Raw genomic sequence first — 18,234 nt, forward strand, 5'->3', positions numbered from 1 at the left:
TGGTTTGTGGGAGGGGAGTGTCCAAGGCCCAATAAGGATTGTAGTATTCTAGAGGTGCTTGGCTCTTTCTGACTTCCGTTACTGAAGCATTACAGCATCATAGTAGAGGTCTAAGATCTGGTGCAGGTTCTTCTTACGCAAGGTTTCTCATCCCGGTTCAGATTCTAAACCCACATGTAGGTTGTTGGAGTCTGATGTAGAGGCCAGTTCACAAGATTGCACCCCAACTGCATCATATATATGGGGGAGCGCTAAACAAAATCGCCAGTAGGGTGGCAGCTGCTAGGAGTTGTACTTCTTTCCCCCCCCCCCCCCCCCGCCTTACCCTCTTCCCCCCCCGCCTTCATTCTGCACTCTCAGCTCTGCCACGTGGCTTAAGTGGAAGGAAGTTCCATGACTCAAAGTGTAGAATGTGGAAAGACCGAAGAGAAATGTCACTGTGTTCTGCACCCAATGATGTGGGGGGAAGGGGTATCTCCCACATTGGCTATGAAGAGGTGGGTGGAGAAGGAAGAAAAGAAAATAATTTAAGGATTTTCCATGTATTAATGTGGTGAATGTAGTACAGAAACCTAGATAAGATCCCTCCCTCGGAAGAGGCCGGCTGAGGGGAATAAAGAGCCACTTCTTCAGGAAATGAAGTTTCACAGACCAAAGATATTGATGCAACAGCAGCGCAACGGGATTATAATAAAGGGCATCAAGCTGTGCCTGCAAGGCCATTGTATGGTGAAAAGGCTCTTCAGCTCTTGAGACTGAGCGCCATTGCTCTAAGTGGGTTGCTCTTTAAAGCCTCTTGCAGTATTATACCACAACACTTTTATAGGATTGCAGAACTTCAGCAGCAGTGAGAATAGAACACCTTTCCCAAACCCTTACTGTAATACTGCTGTGGCAATGTGGAGCTGCTGCGAATACTGATATGTAATTTATTAATGTGGTATCTGACCTGGCCAGAGTAGTTTCCATATAGTTGTATTGAGTTAATAGAATTTTCCGTGTCAGTGTGTAGAGCTAACTTAATACGGGTTGCTGGAAAAACAAGCAGGAAGGCAACACAATGGCTCCCAGATAAGAGAGCCCTGGCACACACTTCATAACTTTGAGAATCCTATGTTCTGTCTCCAGTGAAGTTGCGAGCCTTATTTTTGCCATGGCTGAGAGTTAACAGACCGAAGGGTTGTAAATAATTAAAGTGATGTGTTCCCTGAGAAGGGAAGGGATCAGAAAGACTGAGCAGAGACAGGAGGAAGAATTATCTCCCTCCTGCTTCCCTTCCCCCTGCGGAAGATGGAAAGACACCTGTCTAGCTAGATGTGTGTATAGTTTTTAATACTAGTTTTCTCTGAAATGTTTTTGTTCTAAATAAATAATACTTAGCTTTAAGAAGGCTATTTGGTCACTGTGATAACCACAAGTCACTGACTAAGGAGGGCACAGAACTGCAGGTACTGAACATAAGTCAGGCTTGTTGAGGTAATAGTGGTTAGCATCTGGGAACCACAGCCCGAGGCTGTGAGATAAGAGTGAGAGAAGGCTAGAAGCTTGAGGGAGATGCACTCCATTGAGGTCAGACATATTAGACCAGTAACCGTGACAACTGTGTTTAAAGGGAGGTTTGCAACTTTAAACCTTAGGGAAGCTAGGTGTATAATAGCCCAGTTAGGCCTCTTTGTCTATGCACTTTGACCCATAAAGAAAGATGGTTTGTGTTCCTTTGTTTTACTTTAGTGAAGCCATCAATGCCTGAAACAACAGCACTAGGAGCTGCAATGGCAGCCGGAGCAGCGGAAGGAGTTGGAGTTTGGAGTCTGAATCCTGGGGATTTGACGGCAGTGACGTGGGAACGATTTGAACCACAGATCAATCCTGAGGGTAAAAGAAATTTGAAATTTGAACTTTAAAAATTATCTGAAAACTCCCCAGCAGCCCCTTTCTGTTAGCATACATATAAATTTAAATTGAATGGTTGGCCAAAAGTTGAACACCCCACTGTAAAGATAGTTACTGGTAATTAGCAGTACCATTTCATAGAATCATAGAATATCAGGGTTGGAAGGGACCTCAGGAGGTAATCTAGTCCAACCCCCTGCTCAAAGCAGGACCAATCCCCAATTTTTGTCCCAGATCCCTAAATGGCCCCCTCAAGGATTGAACTCACAACCCTGGGTTTAGCAGGCCAGTGCTCAAACCACTGAGCTATTCCTCCCCCCTACCACTCAGACTGTGGTAACAAGTCTGTAGTGCTTGATGCTTCTGGCTTTTTAGGAGGGAGGTGTGGGTTCCGTCTGCTTGCTTTGCCAATAGTTGGACAATAATGATGGAGCAGGCAAAAATGACTTAATACCAAAGCTCTTTACATAGGAGCATGTCGTTTAGTGTGACTGGATTTGGTGGCTTTTGGTTTCAACCAATTAAAAACTGATTAAAAAAATCCCACTTACCCCTCTGAGTCCTCAGTGTTGAAAATTGTTGGCAAAGGATGCTAGTGGCCCCTAAACAGTCCACACAGTTGTCAGCCCACACAGGGCTGCAGAAGGGGCCAACTTTTTATAATTTTAGGAGAAACTTTTTCTATGTAGAGCAGGTCGTTATCTTTAAAATTAGCTCACTGTTCTAACTAATGTGTCATCTTGTATTCATTATAATGTTAAGTTTCTGTCTCCAGAAGAACCTAAGAACAGATACATGTGCAAGACTCAAGCATTTCTCCCTTTTTATTAGAGGTTTTAATATTTGATTGCATTGCTCTTTGCACAATTTTTTTGTCTGGGTGTTTTTAACAGCAATAAATTTCTGTCGATTTCCTCTCCTAGTATATTAACTTCAAAGTGACTACTACTGCTTCAATTTGGATTATACTTACCAATCTGCCTAGTGAATTTGTAGGGGAAAAGTTGAGTTTTAAAGCCTGATTCTCCACTACCCATATCCCAGCATATTTAGTTTTACCTGTGTTGAGTCACAGTTGAGTCAGAATGACAGCAAATGACTGCTTAGGAACAGGTACAGCAGAAAAGGATCTGGGGGTTATAGTGGATCACAAACTAAATAGAAGTCTACAGCATTATACTGCCTCAAAAAAAAAAAAAGCAAACATCATTCTGGGATGTGTTAGCCAGGAGTGTTTTATAAGCAAGATGTGAGAAGTAATTCTTCTACTCAACTCAGCACAGATAAGGTGTCGGCTGGAGTTCTATTCAATTCTGGGCACCACACTTGGGAAAGATTTGGACAAATTGGAGAAAGTTGAGAGGAAGGAGAGCAACAAATGATTAAAGGTCTAAAAAACATGACCATGAGGACAGATTGAAAAAAGTGGATGTGTTTAGTCTGTAGAAGAGAAGACTGAGGAACTGTGGGCGGAGGGGATATGACAACAGTCTTCAGGTACACACAGGGTTGTTATAAATTGTTCTCCTTAACCACTGATGATAGGACAAGAAGCAATGGGCTTAAATTGCAGCAAGGGAGGTTTAGGTTGGACATTAGGAAAAACTTTCTAACAGTCAAGGTAGTTAAGCACTGGAACAAATTACTTAGGTGGGTTGTGAAATCTCCATCATTGGAGGTTTTTAAGAGCAGGCTAGACAAACACCTGTTAGGGATGGCCTAAATAATACCCAGGGCATGGCTACACTTGCAGGCGTAGAGCAGCCTTCATAGAGCACAGTAGGGAAAGCGCTGCAGTCTGTCCACGCTGACAGCTTCAAGCACGCTGGCGTGGCCACATTTGCAGCACTCTCATTGGGCGTGGTGCATTATGGGCAGCTATCCCAGCATGCAAGTGACTGCAACATGCTTTTCAAATGGGCCGGGTGGAGTGTAACAGGGAGTGTGTTGTGTGAATGTGTGGGGGGGAGAGCGAGTGGGTTTTGGGGGGGCTGAGAGCATGTCAGCATGCTGTCTTGTAAGTTCAGACAGTAGCAGACCTTCCCTCCCTCCCTTGCCCCCCCCCCCCACACACACAGAGCATTCCACACTAATAGTTGCTTTGTCTTGAAGCAGATAAGCATGCGGGCTGTCAGAAACAGCGCTTTCAAAGGGCATATCTGCATTCCTACAGTGATTCAAAAACAATGAGAAGAGTGGCCACTTGACTTAAGGGGATTATGGGATGTTTCTGGAGGCTGATCAGAGCGCAGTAATGCAATTGCGCTCCAGCGGGGGGCACAGCAAATGTTATTCCGCTCGCCAAGGTGCAGTACCAGGAGTGCTGTAGCCGTGGAGTCAGAGCGCTCTATGTGCCTTGCCAGTGTGGACGGGTGTTGAGTTAGTGCGCCTGGGGCTCCTTTTATTGCGCTGTAACTCGCAAGTGTAGCCAAGCCCACAGTGCTGCCTCAGTGCAAGGGACTGGGGTAGATGACCTACAGAGGCCCCTTCCAGTCCTACAATTCTATGATTCTAAGTGAAATGCAGTAGAGAATAAAGTCTGTAATCCTTACTCTATAAATGTTTAGAGCTGTGAAGAATTGATAAATTGCTAGTTGTTCATGCATGAGTCTTTTTTTTTATCACTCCAGATATTCTGTTGTAATGGGGATGAGTTCTTAAATAACTGCTGTGTATTCTTTGGGAAATCTTTGCAGGACAGAGGTTTAATAGTGAATTTAATGTGTGGAAATCTAACGTGAAATTACATTAATACCTCTTTGTGATTCCAGAAAGTGAATATCGCTATGCCAGGTGGAAGAAAGCTGTAATGAAATCAATGGGCTGGGAGACATCCGAACCTCAGGCAAATGGTAAACCATTATATTTTATACTTCAGTGACTAGCACAAGTTGAAGGTCCTTCAAAACATCAGTAGCCCTCTACATTATGGAGATGTATTTTTCTCCTTTAAAAGACAGAAAAAAACCTCGCTTTTTATTACATTTTAGCACTTGGTAACACTGAACTGTCTATCTCTGCTTCTAAGCAAACAGCATTTTAAGGTTTAACCTTGTTGAATAGTTATTCCTTTTAAAATATAAACTGTACAGTTGAAAGGATGATGGCCTATTTCCTTGTTGACATTATCAGATCCTTTAATTGAAAAAAGATATTATTTGCAGTAAAAGGGCTATAGATGTAAAACAAATCAAACAGGAAGTGGATTTTCCTATGTAACTTTTAAGGAGATTTACTTGTGATGCTTAAGTCACTGCAAAGATATTAAAATCTTGGGCATGTACACCAAGAGCAGACTGTAGCTTCCTCTGAACTGCATCAGTAAAGATGTCTGCAGTAAGAGAACAAACATAGTATAAAGCTGGAAGCTATGAGTTAATACAGCGGTTGTCAGACACTTCCATAATGTGGCCCCATGCTACAAAAGGAAAATGTTTTAGGACCCTCATGTCCCTATTTTTAAAAAAAAAAAAAAAAAAAAAAAGAGGGGTGGAGAGAGGGGAGGGCAATAACTCCTTGAAACTGATTGTGACCCACAGGTTGAGAATCCGTGTACTAATTATTATGAAGTAAAAATAACATGGGACTGACTATATGCCCCATACAGAGAAAGCAACAACTTTCTGAACAACTAAACAGTAGCTACATTTTTAAAGTAGCATATCATTTCATACTTTGTGGTATCAGCAAGTTCAATTTAAACAAAAGCTGCCCGAGTTGGAGTGTAATCATCAACTGATTAAGAATAGTCCCATATGGCTAGATTCAGGCCTATAAAATAAGGCTGATTTTGATTTGAGCTAAATGAGCTATAGAAATGGTCCATGCAGCATGCTGCCCTCTCTGTGAAAGGGCAACCCTTCCTCAGAGAGAGAAGTTGCAACTTTAGATCCTTGCAAAAGACATTCTCAACTCATGTTAGTAAGGTAAATGAAGCACTGGCCTAAGATCAGTGAAAGTATTTCTGACAATGTTTGAGCTAGACTGCTCAAAGTAGATTATAATATACGTCTTATTTGGGGAGGGAGAGAGATTTAAAGCACACAATGCTATATGTATTTCTCTAGAGCACACAAAAAATACAACTATATTGCAATGTTACAAAAATTGGATTTAAGAACCAAACTCACGAGAAAATGGAGAGGTTGAGGGGGAAGCATTTTGAAAGAGGGAAGCTGCAGCAACTAGAGGGAATTACTTTGCTCCTGGGAACAGTTTAAATGCATATTAATTGGACATCTTATTAATTCAGTGTACATTTAAATACTCAGTTCATTGTCATTTTTTTAAAAAGGATTGGACTAGGTACACATACCTCATTTAATGTCACAAGCGCAAAAAACAAATTTATCTGGAATCCCTAGAAGAGCAAATACATAATCTTAATACAAATGACAAAAGTTCTTTTTCAGTAAAATGTCAGTTGTGACTGGGATGCCTTACATGGAACAAACTCGAATGTTATGTACCCTAAAATCACCAACAGCCAGAGAATGAAGTGCGTATACAGGGTGTTTCCCCATTAACAGAATTGAAAATTCTTCCAGCCCTCAAAAAATATGCTTATTTCCCTTTTCACTTAAAGTGATAAGCAGTGTGACAGGTTGGGTCACAGAAACTCCTTTGGGACTGCCACCTGGTGTGCTGAGACTACCTCTGAGCCCATTTTCCCTGGCAGCTCGGGACTTCAGTACCCTGTCATGTTGAGCCAGACCCCCTAGCCTGCTGCAAACACAGACACAGGTCTGAACCATGTCCCTCAAAAGCTGCAGGCTTAACTGAAAACAGCTTAAGAATTGCTTCTGTCTCCAACATCCAGATACCCAGTTCCCAATGGGGTCCAAACCCCAAATAAATCCATTTTACACTGTATAAAGATTATACAGAGTAAACTCATAAATTGTTCGCCCTCTATAACACTGATAGATATGCACAGCTGTATGCTGCCCTGGGAATTAATACTTGCTCTGGGTAAATTAATGAACAAAAAGTGATTTTATTAAATATAAAAAGTAGGATTTAAGTGGTTCCAAGTAATAACAGACAGAACAAAGTAAGTACCAAGTAAAATAAAGCAAAACATGCAAGTCTAAGCCTAATACATTTAAGAAACTGGTTACAGATGAAATGTTCCAATAAGCTTCTGTCACAGACTGGACTCCTTCCTGGTATGGGCCCAATCCTTTCACTGGTACGGTCCTTGTTCTAGCTCAGGTGGTAACTAGGGGATTTTTCATGACTGCAGCCCTCTTTATTCTGTTCCATCACTTTACATACCTTAGGCACAAGGGTGGAAGCTTTTGTCTCTTTGGGTCCCCACCCCTCCTTCTAAATGGAAAAGCACCAGGTTTAAGACTTGATCACATGTCCTGTGAGACACCCCGCCCCCCCCAGCCTTCATTCTTCCCAACCTGACTCATAGGAAGGCTTGCAAATAAACAGAGCCATCTACAGTCAATTGTCCTAGTTGATGGGAGCCATCAAGATTCTAAACCACCATTAATGGCCCACACTTTGCATAACTAAAGTAAGACCTCAGAGTTATATTTTATATTTCCAGTTTCAGATACAAGAATGATACATTCATACAAATAGGATGAACACACTCGGTAGATTAAGCTTTGTAATGATACCTTACAAGAGACCTTTTGCATGAAGCATATTCCAGTTACATTATATTCACACTCATTAGCATATTTTCATAAAATCATATGGAGTGCAATTTCACAAGCAGAATATAACTATTTACCAAAATGTACTTGCAGTGATCTCAGGTTACCACTGGGAGAATCTTTGGTATTTGCCTTCACTCTTATTTTGGAATAATTGTGCTTGCTTTCTGCTTGTGGCTTTATGCTGAATAATATTAGAGATGGGCTCTACCTAATAACTCTTGAAAGAGGATTCTGGATCCAGATTCAAATGTATATGGCTTGGACTTCTCTATATGGCATGCATGTAACACTTTAAATAACATTTTTGTGAATGTTACTACTCTTTTTTGTAACTTTTTTGCTGTTCATATGATTCTTAACGCAAATACTGCAATTTACATATATTTCTCTTTTCGTTTGCTTGACTGGAAACTCCTTCTACTGGATGACATCAGGTGACTCTAGTATCTTCTCTAGTCTGCCTTTGGGTTTTTATATAGTGAGTAGCATGATAATGTTAATCGGAGCAAAGTACATCTCAGGTTAGTTATTTGAACTAGATAATTCTACAGGGTCTCTACACTAGTTTAAATGTTCTTATCTTCCATTTGTTTGTTCTCAACAAGAAAGTTTTCAATGCTATTTGTTGCTCATGCACACAGAGAAAAGTTAAGGGTGGGAATTACACCTATAGTTAGTAAGAAAATGCAGGTGAATGCTGGAACTCTATTTGCAACTCATCCCGTTGCGCTGTAAGTTCTTTTTTGTTTTTTTGTTTGTGCAGAATTCTTACCTGAAGCAGGAGTTCTGCATAAACACTTGAACTGTATAGTCCATGGTGCTTTTTTGATTTGATTTGTACATCTAGTAAACAAGATGTACCCTTTGGAGCACGCTGACAGAGAATCATATTCTCTGCAGTAGTGTGGCGTAACTGGGAGTTTAAAATAAGAGTTTTAGCCTGTGTCCTATACTTCTTTTCTTTTAAACTACTTTGAGGGCCTGGCTTAAAGACCTAAAAGGGCAAATGTATTTTCAGCTCTCCTTGAAAGAGAGATAGGAGTTCAAACAATTTGAATATGTGTTTTCAGTTCTGATCCACTTGGAGCTATTGGTCTGTTTGTACAGACTTAGCAAACTAAACAGCTTCATTATTTTGCTCATATACACTTTTCAGTCTTCTCTTGATGCCGCAGTGCATCCTGTAATATAACTAACTAGATTTGTCCATGTATATAAAGTGAACAGAGCATGGTGGGCCTATGCATTTTAAAAAAAACAAACTTTTTTTTAAATGGGAAGAATTGTGTGCATGTGCAGTAAATATTTATTTTCAGAGACAGTCCTTTGTTTAAAAGTTAACGATAGATTAACAAGGTTTAAAAATAGTGTCTTTGAACAGCAGAAACACAAATGTCGTATGTATATACATTATTTTGCTTTCTTACAATATAGACCCACGTGGCTTATTTTGAGCTTTTTGTTTTAAAAAATATACAAACGGCAAGTTTTCAGCCTGAAGCAGATACTTTAACAGCATAGTGGCCATACATTTCTGAAACACTGACCCAAACTGTTAATGACTCTGGAACACTGTTCTAGTGATCTGAAAATAATTTTTCTATTCAGTCTGTTGCTCATACTGTTCAATGCTACTTTTTCTTGCATTGTGTTTTAAAGATTGCGTGTGGCCTGTACTTCTCAGAAAGTTTTATGGTAAAAATCAAATTGAGAGGCTTGCCTTTGATTTACTAACTCTGGAATATATCCGAAAATGAGTTTGATGAGCTGCCACTTAAGTGGATAGTGCAGCACTCGAAGGCGGGCCCTGGCTGAGAAACCCAGTTACAAGTCAGTACTCTATTAAAACAAATTTCTACAAGTAGGTACATTTTTAACAAGCTTAATGAGAACTCTTCAGTTTTAATTGCAGTACTGATTCCTGACCACATCTGGGACACCTACAACAATATGAAATTTGACATTCGAAAGCAAGTCAATACTGTGCCCATTTCTGCTTATGATTATTATTATTTTTTTTAAATGTTGGGTTTATTTGTTTAAAAATGCTTTGTCCTGTAATCTAAGTGCATATCTAAATTCTCATGCTTGGAACCAATGTGAATCTTAATTCCTTCCCACCCACTAAAACTAAGTCTTATCAGCTCTCACATGACACCTGCAGGAATAAAGGCCTGGGAAAACAGAATCTCTGCATCACTCTGACCTTCAGATCATGTTCCTCCTCTTGTTTTCAAGTTATCATGAAGTGAGGGTTCACTGGCTAAAAACAAACTTCAAAACCTCAGCTATATTTTTAAAAGAAATTTAAGGCAGGCATGCAGAGATGGGCTTTTAACATATTATTTACATGGTAGGCTTTGGGGGTGGGGAGGATATAAAATTGAAACTGGTTAACAAACTCAAAAGGGAAAAATCCCTTAATTAGAAGGGACTTCCCTCTTTAAAAAGTCACATTTGGTCACATGCTTTCTTATTTACAGCAGCATAATCCCACTGGCTCATTTGAGTCTTGATGACTGCATTGGAGCTGCAGTGTCAATTAGAAGATTATTTACTTAATTTAACTGAGGTTAAATTTCCTGTCTTGTATGCAGTGAATCAGCACCAGGCAACAACACAGTTGTTAATCATCTGCCTTCTGGGCAACCTTGTGATACTAGAGCTACTGCAGGGGGAGAAGAATCTCTCCTTGCTAGGACAGTATCTGGAGCACTAGTGCAGCAAAGCCATTTTATACAGAAGCTGCCAAATTGTAAATTGTCCTGTAATGTAGTCGCTTCATCACTGCACCAGAAATCAAACAGGAATCACTTAATTATTAACACCTAAAGATGTCAGAGTATGACCCTTGCTCCAAAGGAAAAAAGACTAATGGTGCATCTAATAAACATTGTTTTCATTAAAAAGAGGAGGAGGACTTGTGGCACCTTAGAGACTAACAAATTTGAGCATAAGCTTTCGTGAGCTACAGCTCACTTCATCGGATGCATCACAAAAACTTATGCTCAAATAAATTTGTTAGTCTCTAAGGTGCCACTAGTCCTCCTTTTCTTTTTGCGGATACAGACTAAAACGGCTGCTACTCTGAAACCCATTGTTTTCATTGTAACTTACGTAGCATACTGAGTCCTGGAGCTGCAATCTCATTAGATTTATTTTTTAAGCTTAGCTGCTTGACTTCTCACTTGATGTGAGATCTCTAACCAAACATAAAATAAAACCTTGGGTGCTTTTTGAAGTTTCACTAATTATTTCTTGTAGTGACTTTTCTTATTTTGGTGAAAATTAGCATTCTGTCCTTAGAGTTGAAACTGAAGCAATGTCTCCACATGGTGTATTGTGCTGTCCAAGTTACTTCCTCTGAAAGATGGTATAAAAAAGATGGTATAAAACTTCTGGTTAAGATCCCACAAAGGGCGGCATTGGCCCTGCTGATGAGGCTATCTTCCAAAACATGTCATATAATTCCACCTACCTAAATTCCTCTGCTATTGCACATGTATGAGACATTCTTCCTCACCTTTTGTCTCTTAAATTGTTGGGTGTTCTGGTGGTTACTGCATTCAACCAGAGAGATGGCTGTGAAATTGCAAACTAGTTACAGATGGGCATAACAGCACCTACCGCTGAAATGCAGAAAAATCTATGCAGATAGGCTAAATTAGGATTTTAACTGTGGAAAGCTGATCCCCGTTTCAAGAAAATGAAGCTAAGAGCATCCTATTTCAACCCCTCCATGTGACATTAAATGTGTTGTGGTACATTCTGTACTTTTGATGCATAATCTTTTCTGTTTAAGGAATTGACAAATGAGGCTACTTAATGGATTACCGGAATACGGCCTGTTTGGTTTATGTACGAAGAGAGAAGAATCCAGTTATCACCCAATATGATGGCACTGTTTGTTTGATTAGTTAATTTATAAACCGATCTGTTGTCTGACCTACAGAGACATCTAAGGTGGTGGATTTCTAACTTGAAATAAGGAAAGTAAGCTCCCTTACCCCCCTACCCCCCCACCCCCACCCCCACACAAAATATACCATTCTTTTCTCCTCTCTGACCTCCATTTAAGTATCCTTTCAAGGTCCATAGGTCCTAACTTTGTTTGAGGACGTGCCATAAATAGAAGTTGTAACCTGTCTAATTATTGGTACTTTATTATAATGCATTACAGTAAGCCATAAAACAGTTAAATTATTTCCCAGCTGCTGTGAATTAGTTGTATTTCTATGGTTGCTAAAAGGATTTTTTGTTCAGTGGCTGCTGGATTGAAACATCTCTATTGGTATAGGGTTTTTGTTTTTTTAACACTGACTTAGTACCGGACACTTTAATATCTGCAGACTCTTCTTAAATATTGATCAAAACATTAAATGAGGTTTGATTTATTGTCTCTAGTATACATTCATGGGAGGATCATTGATAAGAACTATTTAAGACACTAAATCCTAACTCTGTCTCTTGGAAGGGAATAGGGAGAATCAACTTTTTTGGTAAAGGCCATTTTTGTACATTTGCATTGTTTTGAAAGCCAGATTTTACACAGGCACACTGCTCACAGGAGAGCCTCGTAGTCCGTAACAACTGATAGCCCTTACAGTTAAAGGGATGTATTGACCTTTGTTGTCCCATGCTGTATTTGGGCTTTTCTCATACCAGTTTAGGATACTACATGATGCACAAAACTTTAGGAAGATGCAGCTATTGCTGTTTACACAAAGAGGATCCACTCTAAATAAGTTGTTCTTCCTCATCACTTCATGTTCTTGATCACATTTAGTGTATCTTGGGGACAAAAAGCTGCTTCTGAATGTGCATGACCATGTTTTTACTTAATGAGCTTGTTTTGTGTCCTGAACTGTGATGTTTGCAAGCCCAAATCCAAGCTTTGGGATACACAAACTTGAGTATCCAAAACTAGACACTTAAGGTCTAAGCCACAAACTTAGAAATTGCCTTCAGTCCACTTAAAAATGTAGACCCGGTATATCTAAACAGATAGTCATCTAAGATGATCATAGGAAAAGTGACAATCTGACAGTAGCAACATAAATTATTTAAAAGCTTATTTGGTAGGGCAGAGAAGATGTTTCTGCAGATGCAAGATGATACTAATGTTACAGTGACACTGAGGAGGAGAGTCAGTGTGGGAACTTTCCTGTCATTTATTTTGAATATTTTTCATAGGTGCACTAGGAGCTGAAGGGAGTGTTTTTGTGTTCAAAAGCTCTCTCCTGGTCTGTTTTATGCAAAAGCAGTCATTCGCTAAAAAAGCTTTATTTCTTCCATAAACTGTAAAGGAGGAGCTAGTAGAGAGTAATAAGTATTGGAGCTGCATAGAAGTTCAGGTCTGTACATGTTTTTAATATAAACTGCCTTTTTATTATCAAGTGCAATGAAGTCTGAAAACATCTGCTTTTTAAATGTTCACTGAGGAATATATTTTCCCATTGATGCTTATATAACTGATTGATACTCGTGGGAGTCTTCTGCATTGGTGGAAATATATAACCTCCCTTCATACCCATAATCTGTTCACTCAGGCCTTATGTCACTTGAACATACTTTGTCCACACTAACTTCTGCAAATACCTAGTGTTTGGATACATGTAGCAATAAAGGTTTCTGGTTTTCAGTATGTATTCAGATGTAATTGTAGAAGTATACTGAAGGAGGAATGTAATCACTAAATAATGGTAAAACCACAAAGCTCCTCAACTTTACACAATTCTCAATCTTCCCTTTGTGACTTACTCTCTAGAATCTCACATCTATACTACAGGGACTACATTGGCATAGCTACAGTGCTATACTTATGCCATCTTAATTCTGTATTGTGGAAGTAGCCTGCTCCCATAGAAGTTTTTCCATTGGTATAGGAACAGCACCATGCCAAGGTGATGGTGTTTTGGTTGATAGAAGCATGCTTTTGTTGACCTAACTGCATCTACACAGGGGGTTAGGTTGTCATGGCTACATTGCTTTTGAGAGGTGAATTTTTCACATCCCTGAGCAATGCAGCTATGTGGAGCTAATCCCTAGTGTAGACCAGGCCAAACACCAGGGACCAATGTAGTGCTAGTTGCCCCTGGAGGAGGACACAGATTAAGGGTGGCCATACCCTAGAAAATGGGGTTTCTAGTTAGTTATTTGCCAAAATTAGTTCCCAAGTGGTTATTTTCTCCAGATTAATGCTGAAACGGGAAACCTGTAATATGTAATGAACCTGAAATCATTAATTTCATTGTGTTGCCTTTTACACTGGTGTATCTGTTTTTTGCATAGAGTATTGATTCTGCTGGTTTTCTGACATATACAACCTATTGTGAGATGATGCTGTTCCAATTGCAGTTTGTGAGTAAATGATTGTAACTTATTTTTTGTGAGATTCAAATTACTGTTGCAGATATTTTTTAGGTGTTATTTCAACACCATTGTTAATTTTCTACCAAAATAGCTTAAATTAACTATAAATAACTTGAAAACCTCTTCAAATAAATTGTGTGAATAGAAATTGACTTTTTTCTATAAATTGCCAGATTTATGAATTCTTACTTGAAAAACATTGACATTGAAATACAATGAATAAATTGGCTTAAAAATTTGTCTCAGTTCTTGCTTGCAGATATGTACTTGCAGAGGAAAACATGAATGAAAACTTAACATGCAGGATGCCATATGGACTCCAAGAGGTGTAATACGCAGTGGATTCCTATCTAAATCACCCCCTCCCCCCGCTTTATTCAACTCTGGATAAAATCTTATTTTCCAAAGTTTGGTTAATTGGTTCTGCTGCTTGCTCTCACTTGGGTTGATCGGTGGCATTTTCAGTTGTAAGGATCAGATTTGAAAGTGCTTTGATATTTTTCTGTTTCTCAGTTATTGAAGGAAATAAGACTATTGTACGATGAGGAGCCATTGCATGGGGGCAGGGGAGATGTAAAACAATGAAAGGACTATGGTTTGAGGATATTGTCGAGGGGTAGGTCAGTAGGTGCATGCAACTGCATGATGCTATAGAATGGATTGGGAGAAGAAGTCTATCTTAGAGAGAGGTTACCTATGTGTGGTAACTCTTGTTTTCTGAGTGTATATTGTCTCCAAAGGCACACTGTGGGTATATGGCTACCACAGACTTTACATCCATGTAAATTGCTGTCGTGTGACTGGTTATGGGTCTGAGTAGTAACTGGTGTGTAGGGGGTGCGTGCAAGTCTCTGGCCATTATATTCAGACCCCCATCTATTTCACAAATCCATGTCTGGGACTTGCTGCAAAATCCATCTTTCACACATAATTGTGCCTAGAATACAAACTTCCATTCAATTAAAAATTTTAAACAGCCCTTATGGCTGAGAGTCTGTAGAACAGTGGCTCTGTTCCCCATCAAAATGGGTGACTTGCCTTTAGGTTTCAGACTTAACGAAAATGAACAACACCCACTTCACTGCTGATCATTTTAGCAGAAACCTCCAGCAGATGTGATTACCCCACGATATCAAGCTGTTTCCATTCCTCTGCAGGTATCAAACACCCCAGTAGCCCCTTCTTAACAGCCAAGATTCTAGCTGTGCCCCAGAGAGCTGACATTAGGAAATATACAAATCACTAGTATATCAAAACCTAAAAATAGTGATGCTAGCACAAAATCAAACTTGATGTAAAAATACATATGCCTACTGTACTGATTTGTTGTGCAAGGAAGCTCTTAGAACTCTGTCTGCTGGAGCAAGGTGCTGTAAAACTCTCATATGTAAAATTAGGCTTCCAAGTAAAGAGAACCTGATTCGCAGGGGCACTGCAAATTTTGGACTAGATTTTTTTTTTTTTTTTCCCCCAGCACCCAAGTCTGCGAATTTTGGCCACCATCCTTCTGCCTAGAAAATAATTAATCTTTCTCAGTGAGAAACAAACATACTATGAGATTTAATAAATTCAGTGTGATTATTTTCCTTTTTTATTCAGTTTGAAAGGAATATGTTTAGCCCCAGTGATGCCCAAACTTTTCCTGTCTCGCCCACCCCTTACCAGTAATGGAATCTGTGTGTGGGGCTCCTCCCCCCTCCCCCCATTACTGCACAGTTAGCTCAGCAGAGGACCTTGCGCAGTCCTTAGGGAAGAACCAGTGAATTTTGTCAATGTTCAAGTCTTGCACACCTCAGAATATGTGAGTGATCCTAACTGTATGAAAAGTTCTGTGGAAGGGATTAATTTACCCACAGTAACTTAATGGATCTTGAAGATGATGCAGACCTGTCTTTGATGTGAAGAGATTAAAGCAGCTATTAAAATGCTAAATATAGGTAAATCCTCTGGGAGGATGGCCTGTCTGCTGAGTTTCACAAAGCTGCTTCTGATAAGATAGCCTATTCTGCAGTCACTTATGCAGGGAAAGCACCCACTGACTTCAGTAGGAGTGTGTCTGCATTGTGAACTGCAGCTTGAGCCAGGTAGTATTAGAGGCTGAGGAAAAGAAAACATCAGTTCATTATTTTGTAGAAAGCAGTTGGCCCTTCCATGGCAGCTTTCATCCAAGGATCTCAAAATATTTGTATTGCCATTTTATTGTTTGCCTTTTTTTAAAAGGATTTTGATGTTTAGCTGTTGACAAGGAGTTAGTCAGTTGTTGGTTAGGAATTACCATACTGGATTGGACTCATGATCCACCTAGTCTGATATCCTGTCTCCCACAATAACCAGGATCACCCATCTCACAGAGAGGCTCAAAGAATCCAGCTGTAGGAAGATGTGAGATAATGTGCTCCCTATGAAGGCCTTAACCTAAGTGTTTTAAACCCTGTTTTAAACCCTAAAGCATGTAGCTCTAGCAAAAGTTTAATTTTTAAACCTCTTTAATTCTACAATAGCCTTTTTGAGATGGGGTGGCCAGTACAGCATCCAGTATTCTATATTAGGGTGTGCTATAAACTGAGCATAATGGTGTATTTTCAATATTCTTCCCAAGCCTCTGGGTATTTTTGTGGTCTCCAGAAGTTGACTTACTATTAAAAGGTTATTTAATGCTATGTGTCATTGGAAGCTATAAAACACTTTACAATTCTAAGCCCCTTCATTTAATAAATTATGACAGTTCATTATAAGAAATTATTCCCTGTTAGTGTTGAGTGGTTTGTTTGGAAGGTTGCTCTAATAAGTTTCTTTCCCAATATGCTTACAGGTCAAATAGACGGCAAGTGAGGGCTTGTCTACGCACTAGATCAGTTTGGAATCAGTCAGGTTAGTACAATGCCCTCTAATGTAGACAGTTATATCAGTGTAAAGGTGCCTGTACTGGTGTAGCTTATTCCTATAGATTTAGGGGAATTCTGTTCCCTTAGCAGTGTGCATTGATACCGTCATTACTTATGTGACCATATAATATTTTTTCCCCACATGACCTCTGCCTTGGCCAGTGCGTAGGCTGGATGATGATCACTTAAGTAGCTGTTCTGTATTTTAGTTTTAAACTCATTGTTCATTGAATGGCCTATGATTTACTACACACTATTCAAACCCTGCTCAGTCTCCATGTTTCCTCTATCTTCTTTTCATCTGAGTCTGGTGGATTCCTCTTCTACGCTGCGTGGGTGTAAGCAGGGCCCAGGGGGTCATTGAGAGCACATGGGGTAGGGAGGAGAGACTCGGTGCTCTCTGTTCTGTTGCCCAATCCTACCCTAGCCTGCAGCAGCCACTAGTGGGGAAGTCCTGAGCTGGAGGGAGCATGCTCATTTGCACTGTGAGGATGGCACATATGTAGGCTGGCTAGCACTAGCATCTGTCAGAGGCTTGGGTATGCACTGTGATGACAGAATCTTCAGAGATATTAAGGGCTAAACTGAGTATCTACTGGGCATGTGCCAACTCTGATTTAATTTTTTTAAAGGCATAGATCTTGGTCACACTTGTGCACATTTTCACAAAAACAGCAAAATGCACATCCCTGACCTAAAGTTCACCTCTGCCAAGTTTTAAGTCCCTAGTTGAAAATGTGGGGATACTAGTTTCTCAAAGAAAAGGTTGCTAGCTTTTTTTTTTTTATGGGAAACATATTTTCCCCTAGCCTTAGTCTCAGAAACAGCTGAATCATTTTGGCTAAAAATTTCCAAAACAAATGTAGCCTGAGGGAGAAAATCAACACAGAAAACTTTACTTCAAATAATTCAAGTTGGTAAACTTATAAGCAACTTAAAGCAGGGTCTTACAATGGGAAGACAGCCTTAATTGTGCAGCGCTACCTATCCAGCCTATAATAAATTAATCATCTAGTTCTATTCACAGTGGGGTAGGGGAGTAAGATAGTAAGATATGAACCTCAAGCAGTTGGACACTTGAATTGGCAGAGAGTTGTGTGACAGATGAGTGTTTGAGTGTGTGGGTGTAATCCTTCGCTGTTTAAGGGCCATTACAGCTCATGAATAAAGTAGGCTGTGTTTATGGCTACTTACGTCTTTCCTAACACGATAATCCCCTCTTGTTAGCCAGACCTCTTCCTGGTTTCATCTATTACTGTTACTACAGAATTATCTCTTTTTTTCTTCTAGCCCCATTTGTTACACACAATCAGTTTGCTGTATTTCTACAAGGTGTGAATATTAACTAGAGAAGTAGGATTCATTACAGCTTTATTTCAACTTCTGTGTTTAAACAGAACCCCTGTTGC

General features: G+C 39.8%; 1 protein-coding gene across 2 annotated transcripts in view; it reads left to right on the top strand.

Annotated features, from left to right (window-relative positions):
• GK (glycerol kinase) overlaps positions 1 to 14,180 on the top strand; it is a 46,642-nt gene extending 32,462 nt beyond the window's left edge. The window contains exons 17-20 of one of the 2 annotated variants that reach the window (XM_077816972.1): positions 1,732 to 1,875; positions 4,665 to 4,745; positions 8,003 to 8,089; positions 11,371 to 14,180. In XM_077816972.1, the coding sequence (XP_077673098.1) occupies positions 1,732 to 1,875; positions 4,665 to 4,745; positions 8,003 to 8,089; positions 11,371 to 11,384 (326 nt within the window). In that variant the 3' untranslated portion in view covers positions 11,385 to 14,180. The remainder of the gene's footprint in view (positions 1 to 1,731; positions 1,876 to 4,664; positions 4,746 to 8,002; positions 8,090 to 11,370) is intronic. The other variant, XM_077816981.1, reaches the window with a different exon arrangement.
• Positions 14,181 to 18,234: the final 4,054 nt, after the last annotated feature.

This window comes from Eretmochelys imbricata, chromosome 1, assembly GCF_965152235.1.
Source record: "Eretmochelys imbricata isolate rEreImb1 chromosome 1, rEreImb1.hap1, whole genome shotgun sequence".
Classification (NCBI taxonomy): Eukaryota; Metazoa; Chordata; order Testudines; family Cheloniidae; genus Eretmochelys; species Eretmochelys imbricata.